This window comes from Typopeltis vanoorti, chromosome 20 (assembly GCF_054136105.1).
Source record: "Typopeltis vanoorti isolate ZY-2024b chromosome 20, IOZ_Tvanoo_1.0, whole genome shotgun sequence".
In the NCBI taxonomy this organism is placed as follows: Eukaryota; Metazoa; Arthropoda; class Arachnida; order Uropygi; family Thelyphonidae; genus Typopeltis; species Typopeltis vanoorti.
In genome coordinates, this window is record NC_143568.1 from 8,479,825 (window position 1) to 8,492,116 (window position 12,292).

General features: G+C 38.0%; 1 protein-coding gene across 7 annotated transcripts in view; it reads right to left on the reverse strand.

Moving 5' to 3' along the window:
• The window catches only part of axo (axotactin), a 927,649-nt gene that overhangs the window by 813,165 nt on the left and 102,192 nt on the right, over positions 1–12,292 (reverse strand). For 6 of the 7 annotated variants that reach the window (XM_090410025.1, XM_090410024.1, XM_090410023.1 and 3 more), the window contains one exon: positions 11,738–11,901. In XM_090410025.1, the coding sequence (XP_090266151.1) occupies positions 11,738–11,901 (164 nt within the window). The remainder of the gene's footprint in view (positions 1–11,737; positions 11,902–12,292) is intronic. The other variant, XM_090410027.1, reaches the window with a different exon arrangement.

Below are 12,292 nucleotides of genomic sequence, written 5' to 3' on the forward strand. Positions count from 1 at the left end.
AAATAGAGATACTCTAAATAAGAAAATAACTCTTGGCGTTTCGACCTCTATATCGAGTTTAATATCAAGAAAACATAGATATGTACAGAACACAAGCTACACTAAACTATACAAAAATAAGATAAATCTAAATGGTTTGTTAATCATTTACCCTAGCCCAACATCTGGTGGGGAAAATAAATTATAATTTTAAAAAATTAAAAATTAAAAAAATAATAGATAAAATATATACAAAAATATAAATTAACAAAATAAAATAATTTTTGTATACATATCGGTATAGTAGTATACAGATTTTAAAAAAAACTAAATAAATAAAATAAAGTTTTAATAGCCAAACTATATTACACATATCTCTAAAGTCCTCTTATATTATGATTTTCTTGTGTTAGGGTTCTGCCATCATGTTCTGGATGCTATATAAATTGCAGATTGGTCCTCCAAAAATTCTTGGAATCATTAAGCCATCATTTCGTTAAGATTCAGATGATGTTCCAGCATCTCAAAGACTTCTTTGAACTTTCTTTCAAACGGTTTTGGTGCAGTGTAGGGAATTCGTGCCTTTCCAGTTGATTCTGTGACTTGTTTGAAGTGCATGATCTGACAGGAAAGTTTTACCATATTGGAGGAATTTAATATGGCATTTATGTCCAACTTTTCTTATTGGGATGGTGCACCCTATGTAGGGTAGGTTGCAGATGCATTGAATTTTCCCTTCCCTATTCACCGGTAGGGAAGGGGAAAGATCCCCTTCCCTACCAGTGAATAGTGTTTAAGGCACAATTAAGTGATTTTTTGGATGAGAGAGTATGGCCCTCCCACAATGAGTCCTTTTGACTCTGAAGGCCAGATGTTAACAACAGCAATAATAATAATAATAATATAACAAAATGTTTCAATCTCGGTATATGCTTTTTTCATTTCATAATTTTAAGCTTTGTTTGTTGTATTCCACACTACTATAGGTTTATAAGCTTTCAATTTTTGATACATAATTTTCAGTTTTTGTAATAACTTTCTTGAAGAATAGCTAAACAATGACTTACTAAGATAATTTAATTGTTGTCTCTATAAGAAAGATTCATTCAGAGTGAGAATAAGTAATCTCAGCTGTACTGCCTATATTGTTAGTAATAATGAGGAATGGAAAAGAGTGTAAGAATTCAGTACTTGCAATAAAATGTATGCTATATCTAAAGTCCTACAAATGCAGAAAAAAAAACAGGATAAACATCTTCCAATGTTGTTGTTGTAGTAGGCACCTCCATGGAGTCTGAAGACACATTGAGGGAGACCCAAACTATTCACACAATCTATCATACTTCTCCTTGAATCCATTAACAGACAAAGCATGCACAACTGACTCTGGCAACCCATTCCACTCATTCACAACTCTTCAAGCAAAAAATCTAATCCTCATATCCCCCCCTACTAACCACACTTGTATTTGACTTCCAGGGATGACCGATTCTTCTTACCCCTCCAGCCAAGTGCTGAAACATTTCCTCTGCATCAATCCTATAAAACCCTTGAAGCAACTTAAATGTTTCTATCATATATATTCTCTTTTTCTCCTGTTAACCAACTTCCGCAATCCATACACACTCGCAAACTATCTTCATAGGAAACATTTCACAGGCCATTCACCATCTTTTCAGATGGTGAGTGGCCTGTAATCTTATGGGTTACTATTAACAACCTTAGCAATATGTCCTCTGACTTTAAATCTCTGTCTACCACCACCCTTAAATCTCTAGCTTCATCTTTTTCCTGGAGAACAGTCATCAATGTAATACATGGCTTGTAATCTATTTATCCCAAAATGCATAACTTTACATTTCTCAACTTCAAACTGATACCTATTATCTTTTGCCTACACTGATAGCCTAATTAAATCATCCTGAAAACTCTCCACATTGCCTTAACTATTACTCTACCTAATTTTGCATCATCAGCAAACAACTTAATATTTCCTTTCAGGTTATTTCCTGTATCAGTTATGTACAAATTAAACAGCAATGGTCCCCAGCATTAACTGAACATTGCATCACACCACCAGTCACCTGTTTTTGCCTCGATTCTGTCCCTCCATATACCACTTTTTAATATCTGTCCAGCAGCCACCCTCTTATGCACTTAACCAGTCACATCCGTCGACATTTGTTCTAATTCTCATCACAGAGTTCCATGTGATATTCTGTCAAATGCCTTTGCAAAATCATCACATAGCCATTTCCTTTATCCAACTCAGCTGTTACTCTTATAAAAAGTTAGTAACTTACTAAGGGATGACTAACCCTTCATAAAGCCATGTTGACCATCATACAGTATCATATTTTTATCCACCCATTCTTGAATTTTTTTTTCCACCAATTTTTCCAGTACTTTTACCACCACAGGTGAGATACTGACTGTTCTATAATTTGATACTGCAGTCTTAGAACCTCCATTATGCAAGGGAATTATTTTGCCCTTTTTCCACTCCTTCGGTACTCAACCAGAGCTGAGACTTAAATTAAAGAGCTTAGTCGGAGGCATTGCCAGTTCCATTGCACATTCTTGCAAAACCCGAGCTGATATTCCATCTAATCACACAGTTGTATTTACATTGAGATTCTGCAATATCCTAAGAACCTCCAATTCATCCACCTGTGTTCCCACATTAGTATCTGTCACATATGTTAAAGCCATAAGCTCACTAGAATGATATATCCTTGCAATGTGGCCACTCAGTAACCTGACTATTTTATTCATTTTTTTTCTGACTATTTTATCTGCTTCTGTCATTCGTGACCATCATCACTCATTAAGGTTAATCTTCCTTAATCATTCTTCCCCTTACTTGCCATATAATGAAAGAACTCTTTGAGATTTCTTTTGGCCTGCTCAGCTAGATTCTTCTCATAATCTCATTTTGCCTTCCTTGTCATGTTGGTCACTTTGTTGCCTGAGCCTGGTATTGTTCATGAGTTTGCAGGTCACCTTTCTAATTATATACCCTCCACAACATTTTCTTTTTCTGCAGCTCATGCTTAATGATATTACTCATCCATCTAACTCCTATCTGATCAACCCCCTTTACCTTAGGTAAACAATTTAATATTGCTTCCTCTAGATGACCCTTAGCTATCTCCCATGCACTACTAACATCCTTACCCTGCAGTGCTGTATGTCATGGCACAGATTTAAGCTTCTTTCTAAACCTGTCATAATCACCCGATTATAGTTCTGCATATATTCCTTTTTGACAAAATATTCCTCATGTTACAATCTCTTAAGTTAAGACCACAAGGTCACTTTCACCAATCAGAGGCAATGTGGTCACATTGGTTATGAATAGCTCTTCTGATTCTATAACCAGCTCCAACACTCTCAAACCCTGAGTGCTCTCCATCACATGCTGCCTGAAGTAATTATATCTCAGTAGGTGTATAAATTCCATTTTCTTCCTGTTATGTGATCTTTCTTTCTTCATTCCAGTCTATATCTGCATAGTTAAAGTCCCCCATAATAATCATTCGACTTGTACTCATCGTACTAATTTGTACAACAAACTGTATATTTTGTCTTACTGGCTTTAATCTCGCCCCAGACTGCTTCAAATGAACAGCCACCCTTCTGCCTATCTCCTATTCTTTTTGGTTGCAATTCATCTGCTATCATCAGCAGTACCCCTTCCCCAATCCTATCTTCTCTATCTTCCCTGAAAATACTAAATACTTCATATTCCTGTAGAATCACCTACTATTAGCCAAGTCTCAGTAATTCCTATAACTTTTGGTAAGGTTGCACAACCAATGTCAAAAACTCCTCCCTCTTGTTTCTGATACTTCTGGCATAGTATATAAAAACTACAGCATCCACTTAGGCCCCCACCACCACCCTTATTTCCCAAATTGACTACCCTATTCAATATTTTTGCTTGAGAGACTAGATTCTGCACTTGGTCATTCTCACACTAACTTGCCTCATGAGTGCCGTCACACAAACTCACCTGCTTCACCCTAAGTTTTCCTGAAATTGTCTGCATGCTCAGTGAACAAAGCTTTCTCTAGATACCTAACACCAAAACCATTTAGATGCAGTCCAACAGCATTGTACAAATCCGTCTTTCCATCAAATACAGACCACAGATCTACAAATTCTACATCATTCTTTCTGCATGACCTACATATAGACTCATTAGCTAGCAACGCCCTCCTCCTCAGTTCACCTCTATCATAGCATTTTAGGAGACTTACAATCTTCGCCTTCTCACTCTTCAGTTTTGCTCTTCTAACAACTCCTTTACATCCTCCCTCATAGAATACTTCTCGCCTCTCAAATCATTTGTGCTAACCAAGACAATCAATTCTTTCAGCTTACCTTTTTGCATCCAGATTATATGACTAACATTGTGAATTTCTGCTACAGAAAAACATTATTTTGTCACACTTTCATTAAGTACTCCCCTGATCATCAAGTCTCCATAAATAATTTACCCTTTAACTTGTGTTTCCTTTTTTGCTTGCTCAATCTTTATTACTACTTCGGACTGCCTTCTTCTTTCTCTTCTCAGCCCTATTAAGTTCTTGCTTCTTCTGCAATTTTTTTTAATTTCACACTTTCTCCTGTGAAGGATAGCATTCAAGCATGCTATTTCTTTATTTATGTCAGTTTCGTTCTCCTCTATTTTCTGGGCCACACATTCGACATTAATGACATCATTTTCCATCCTACCATTGGTAATGTCCACTCTAACATTTGTTACGTTCTCGTCACCTAATAGGCACTCACTTTAAAAAAATTTAATAGATTCTCTCTCTCTCTCCAGTTTCAATTTCCTTCCACATATTCTTTAATTTTCTCGACAAATACATTTCATGCGCACTGCACTGCACGAAATCCTGCAAATTCAAATCACCCAACAGATTTTATAAACAAAGATTTAAACTACTGAGATAAAGAGCCAAAAAAAGATAAAAGGCTCTTTATCTCAGTAATTTATTAGTGCACCTTTTGGTGACTCGTACAGTAAAGAGATAAGCTTTGTATTACTGCAACCTCAGTATTTACATCTAGGTCTACCTACTCACTGACGAGACCTCAAAAAAGGTCGAAACCAGTCTGGGTAGTGACCTTTTCCCATAATGAATAACAGTATACATCTCATAGGAGTTGTGTTTTACATTATGGGAAAATACTAAGGATAGTGAGTGGAGCTTGCTCTATCTTTAATATGAGTTTCCCCAGCATGTTGGCTTGCACTTGGACTCGCCGAACTTTTATAGTTTTCTATATTTGGCATGAAACTCTTAGATAGATTTTCTATCTTTGAGTTTCTTATTCGGCTAAGAAATAATGTTGGATTCAATATCCACTTAATTTGAATAAAGATTTAAATTTTTTATATCTTATTGCAAAAGGTCTCAATTTTTCCTTTGAATTCAATCCATTTGAATAAAGTCTTATTCTGATGTTTTTTTCTTATTAGATGATGAAGAAATTTTCAGAAATTTTCATGATATGCAACACCATGAAAATTAGCATTATGATTGTAATGGCAAACAGGTGCAACTGCATGACAGAGAGATATAAGTACTAACCACACTTGTCAGTCTGGTTGGCCGAGTGGTTATCAAACCCATTCTCCAACCAACAGGCTGCAGGTTCAAATCTCATCCTATGCATGGATGTTTGTGATTGTGTTTAGTAGGGAGATGAATTTCATTGCCTCATGTGAGATCACCACCCTGCTTAGTGGAGGCTTGAACTGGTTTGAAAAAGTTATGTTTGATCTCTAGAACAGAATTTCTGAACTATGTAAAAAATAAATTAAAAATACAAAAATATATAAAATAGGGAAAAAATCCTTAGCCCACCCAGAGTACAAAATCTACTATAGGTTTGCAAATAACCTTTCATGGAGCAACAACAACAACAACAACAAAAAAAAGACAATGAAGGAACTCCCACTAAAGGAAGGAAAAGAGGAAGAGAGAACAAAAGACACACAAGTGAGAACAGAGGCTCTACAAACTAAAGACAACCCAAAAGAATTCTATCATCATGTTGCAAGTAAAAGAAAGAATGAATATGAAGATAACTCTATTGAATGTAGATGGTATGTAGGTAACAGATGCAGAAGAGATTATTCAACTACTGAGCTGCCATTTTGCTAAAAGCTATCAACCTGGTATGTGCAATATTAAACTCACTGCTACCTCTTCACTGGATGAAGAAACTCAGGGTGTATGAGAAGGAGGTATTAGAGCTGTTACTCAAACTGAATATGAATTTTGCAATAGGGACTGATGGGATATCACCATGGATGCTAAAAGATTTCGGATGAAATGGCTATTCCTTTGACCAGGTTTGAGTCTCAGAACAGGGAAGATTCCACAAGACCAGAAAGAAGACAGATATCAAAAAGCGATGCATGGGAGAGTGTGAATCTGCAAGAATTAAGGAAACCAGTGTTGTGCCACAAGGATCAGCTCTTGGTCCATTGTTATTCAATCTATACATTAATGACATTTGGAAGGATTTGGACATTCGACATACAGCTATTTGCTGATGACGCAAAGATAGGTAATCAGGTATATAGATAATCAGGAGTGCAGTCAATATGCGGTTTGAAGGTTGGAATTGTGGGCATGTGAAAATAGCTGTCAGTTTGATATTAGTAAATGTAAAGTCATGCCCTTCAGTAGGATGAGATATCCAATGTCATATTATACTGACATGGTGAGATTATGCTAGAAGAAAGTGATCAGGCTAGGGATCTTGGAAGTAGAAGTTCAAGGGTCATATAACAAAAATTGTAAATACAACTCAGAGAATAATTGCAATGATAACACGAACCTTGACATGTAAAGATATGGAAGTCATTTTTCCTCTTTACAAGGCCTTGATAAGACCTCGCTTGGACTCTTGTGCTTAAGTCTGGTCTCCTGGTTTCTGTGGTGATTCTGATACAGTAGAGAGAGCAAAGGAGAGTGTTAAAAATTATGTCAAGGTTGTGATTATGATTACTTACTGATTATGAAGACAGACTGAGAATTTGTAGACTGCAGACATAATCACTAAGTAATCATAATCACAACCTTGACATAATTTTGACTCATCGCAGGAGGTCCTTCATAGGAAACACAATTCTATCAAGATTCATCGAGGGAGGTCTCTCCTAGGAAACACAAAGTCTATCATACCACTCCTTAAACTCACTGACCGTTCTCACTCTCACCACTCTATCAAGCAATGCATTCTATGGTTCAACCACCCTCCATGCAAAGAAACCACTCCTCACCCTCTTGCTCACAGCTTCCTTTCGTAACTTCCAGGGATGGCCCCTTGTCATCACTCCTTCCCGCTGTTCAACCAAGCAAAAGACCTCCCCAGTGTCAACCGTTTAACCACTTGTCAACAGTTTAAAAGTCTCAATCATATCAATCATATCTACCAAACTCTGCAGTCCACATTCCCTAAGCCGATCCTCATAACTAACATTGTACAATCTTGAAGTCATTTTGTTATCTGCCTTTGTACCCTTACCACAGTTAATTCAAATCCTGGGGTTGAAACTTGAGAACAATAGTCTAAGTGTGGTCTGATCAGGGTCTTATACGTTGGAATGATAACTCTTTTTATCTCTGCAGGTCAGCGTCCTTTTCATTATTGCAGCAATCCTCTGTGTTACCTTCACCACCTTTGCAATATGTCCCCTGAATTTCAGGTTTCTATCAATCATCAACCCCAGATCTCTTGTCTCCCCTACTTCCTCCAGTACAACTCCTCCCATAGAGTATGCAGTGTCCCATCGATGTTTCCCAAACCTCAAGACCTTACATTTTGCTGCATCAAACCGACACGCCCATTCATTTGCCCATCTGTCTATCCTATTCAAATCCTCTTGAAGAGCTATGACATCTGCACTATTACTAATAACCCTTCCCAGCTTCACATCATCTGCAAACAACTGAATATCACCCTGAAATCCACTAACAATGTCATTGATATAAAGGTCAAACAATATAGGTCCTAGTACTGAGCCCTGTGGGACCCCACTTGTAACCTTCTTGAAACTGCCCCACCATACACAACTCTCTGATACCTATCCGACAGCCAATCCTGAATCCAGTTGACCAACCTGACATCCAAACCCATGTGCTGCAACTTAAATATTGCAGCACATTACAGAACAACTACTAATGACACACAAACTGGCTTATAATTAGACACTTCCAGTCTGCTACCGCCCTTATACAACTATCTTACCTTCCTTCCATTCCCTGGGCACCTTTTCCGTAGCCAGACTTTCAATGAAAAGCCAGGTCAAAGGCACTGTCAGTTCTTTAGCACATTCTCTCAAAACTCGTGGTGAAATACCATCTAGTCCCACAGCTTTACTGACATCCAGAGTACTCAGTATTTGGAACACACTCTCCTCCTGCACCTCTAAACCCTGAACAAGCCCTATCCCTCTAGTATTAAAATTTACTCCTCCACGATAAAATGCTCCAATAAAGTGTTCATTGAACAATTCCACTATGTCCTCTGCATCAGTCACTCTATTCCTTTTTTTTTCCCCACAATGTCACTCTTACACAGTCATTTCTCCTTCTACTGGCAACATAGCTAAAAAATTCTCTAGGATTTTCTTCGGATCTTAGGGCCAATCTCTTCTCATATTCCAGTTTTGCCTTCCTTATCATACTAGTCACTCTCCTGGCCTGTGTCTTATATTCTTCATGCATCTGCTCTTCACCTGTCTCTTTATATCTCTTTCATAACCTCTTTTTCACATGCGGTTCCCGTTTAATATTGTTTGCCATCCACCAAATTGTGTCCTCTTCTTCACTTGTGGAATACAGTTTACTACTGCTGCTAACAAATATTCCTTCACAATTTCTCAAGCACTAATGATATCCCAGCCTTCCAATTCCTCCCCTTCTTGAAACTTCCCCAATTTGATATCTACGACGATTATAATCACCTGCCTTATAATTCCAGATAGGTTCGTCTCTTTGATACTCCTGCATGTCTATTCATCTTCCATATCAAAACCACATGGTCACTCTCTCCAACTAGTGGGAGAGATGTCATCTCAGTTATTACAACTCTTCTGATGTTATGACCAAATCCAAAACTCTTGTTCCCTCTACTACATGTTGCCTAAGACACATTTGTCCCTCAAGAATTCTAGAAATTCCATTCCCTTATTGCTACATGCATCTTCCTTTCCCCAATTTATACTGCTGTAGTTAAAATCTCCCATAACAATCATTTTTCTTGCACTTGCCAAGCTCAACTGTCTAAACATCTCCTGGTCCCCACCTTCTGTGCTCCTTGGTTTGTAGCAACACCCCACTAAATATCCTGTCTTGCCCACCTCTACCTCACACCATATGTTTTCAAAATCATTAGTGTCACTGCCTTCCAAAGTCTCCACTCTTACGGGACATTAGTCGTCACTTATCATAAGCAGTACTCCACCACCATGCTTTCCCTTCCTATCCTACTGAAAAAAGGTGTACCTTGCTACTTCTATTCCTGTTATTATATCCTCTTCTGTCAATCACGTTTCAGTGATCCCAATAATCTTTGGCCAGGCTGATGCTATCAGCACCACCAATTCCTATCCTTTATTCCAGATACTCCTGGCATTAGTATAAAGCATAAAAATGCCACTGTTTCTATATCAATTATCTCCTCTAGACACCACTGGGCTCAGCGTTATCTGATGTCATCCCCCTTCTCCCAAGCACCCATTCCCACAAGAGACTGCCCCCTGCTACCATCCACACTGGGTATTTTAGTTTCCCTGCATTGACTCGTTCAGAACAGCAATCTCTGCAGATGCCGATGTCCTTCCACATTCAAATGCAAGTGGTCTCTCGCATACAATTCCTCAAATGCCCTCCAAGCATCACATATTCCAATCCTCTCTTCTGACACATTCTAGCTATTATGTTATTCAATATTACTGCTCTTCTGCTGAGCTCGTCACTATCATACCTAGGTAACATGCACACTATCTTTCCTCTCTGCATTTTATTTTGTATAACTGAAGTAAGAATCTCATATTGCTCACCGCCAATTTACATTGCCTCTCAAGTCATTCGTTCCTACCATTACAATCATCTCATCCACCCCTCTTAATTGCCATAGCCACACTTTCTATCGTTCCTCCAGGCAAACACTCCTCACACATCCTATTTTGCAAACCACGGATCACTGAGTCCCCATACATTACACCTCTTACCACTCTGTTCCTCGATTGTTCACCTGCATCCCTCACTCTCTCTCCTCTAACACCTTCTCTCTCTGTGTTCTCCTACTTACCTGCCTTCCTGATATCAGTCTATCCCTGGTTCCAGTGCTCCCTCGCATCCTTCTTATTCCCTCTCTCCTACTGTTTCCATTGTCTCCTCTTCTATCATTCCCATAACTGTCACTCATTTCCTCTCTTCGACTGCTCCTATTCTCTCCTCTTCTATCATTCACATAACTCTCTTTCATTCCCTCTCTTCTACTGTTCCTATTCTCTCCTCTTCTATCATTCCCATAACTCTCTCTCACTCCTACTCTTCTACTGTTCCTATTCTCTCCTCTTCTACCATTCCTATAACTCTCTCTCATTCCGTCTCTTCTACTGTTCATATTCTCTCCTCTTCTATCATTCCCATAACTCTCTCATTCCCTCTCTTCTACTGTTCCTATTCTCCCCTCTTCTATCATTTCCATAACCCTCTCTCACTCCTACTCTGACTTGCCTTGCATTCATCTCTTCCACTTGCCTAATCTCATCTTTCACACTTCTCATCTTATTTCCTAAACATTCCACTTGCTTTTTCAGCTCATCTCTCTCTCTCTTTCTGCAAGTCAGAAAGAAAGAGAGAGAGAGAGAGAGAGAGAGAGAGAGAGACTCCTCCCAATTGAGACCATCTCCAAAAACTTCACAATCATTCAACCTTTCCACACTCCCCACTCTCATTTTTTCATTCATATTTCTCTCGCTATTCTTGCCCTCTATCATATCACTCATGTCTCTACATTGAGAATCTCTTGCCTCTGACTCAACGATGTCTGTTATAGTCTCAAAGAGGTCAGTTATAGTCATATCTAACTCATCAAGTTCCTCCCGTTGTCTGCATTTTGCGCATATACGTATTCTCCCCTTCTCTCACTGCCACATATACAACCGCCAGGACGTATACATTCCACAAGTCCTGCATGCCACAAAATCCCTTATTATATCACACAAAATGGAGTCCTTAAATGGGGGAGGACTTGGTGATACACCATTTGCAATTTTAGCTGCCGCTGCCACCATTATTCAAAATAGTGTCGAAGAACTATTACAACTAAATGCTAAATAAGTATAAGTGAGTATGTAGGTATAACTATATAAGTATAAGACATATTTAAGTATACTAAATATCTAAATAATGAAAACTTATGTTATCTTCTTCTTCTCTTCCACTGCTATGCATCTGATTCCGACCCTGCCTTCTCAGATGTAACAGCATCCTTGGAAGGTGAGAATAAATGCTGTCAAGAAGGGGTGAGAGATAGATTTTTCTCTCATGGAGTGATGCATGATTGGAATGGAGTGCCAATGGATGGCGTATGTGCAAGTAGTGTGAATAAATTCAAGAACAGGTATGACAGCTGGTGCAGTTAGTATATGGCCTCCCTTGATGAGTCCTTGACTCCCTGTAGGTCTCTCTTAATAATAATAATATATTCACATTACCTTTGCCAATATAAAAAGAGTCTTCTCTGCCTTCTGGGTGAAATATATGAATTACTTTTAAGCGGCCATGAGTTAAAATTACATAAAGTTCATAAGGTAATGGATCTTCTTCACTGGTTGGCAATACACCATGATACATTAAAAGCCCATGAGGATGATCTGTCCTGCAAGAAAAAAAAAATCAATAATAAAAATAAAGGAATAAAATAAAATCAAACTATTTCAGCATAAGGGAAACATGTTCCACCTGAGTTGACAATCAAGAGTCTCAGTAGACAAGACAACCGAGTACCTAAGAAGTATGAGATACATTACAGTATGAATTGCAGGTTACATTACATCTTAATATGAAGGTGATATGTGTTGAGACAATTTTAATATAATGAAATTATTGAAATTGTTCAGTGTAGAATTTTCAGCTTGTCTTTTTTTTTTTTTTTTTTTAAATGTTTTTAAATTTTTTTTTTGGTGCATCTCTCAACATCTGTATAGGCTTTATACAGCCTTTAATGGATTTGGTGTGAGTAAAATAGAGAGAGAGAGTGTATGTGTTGC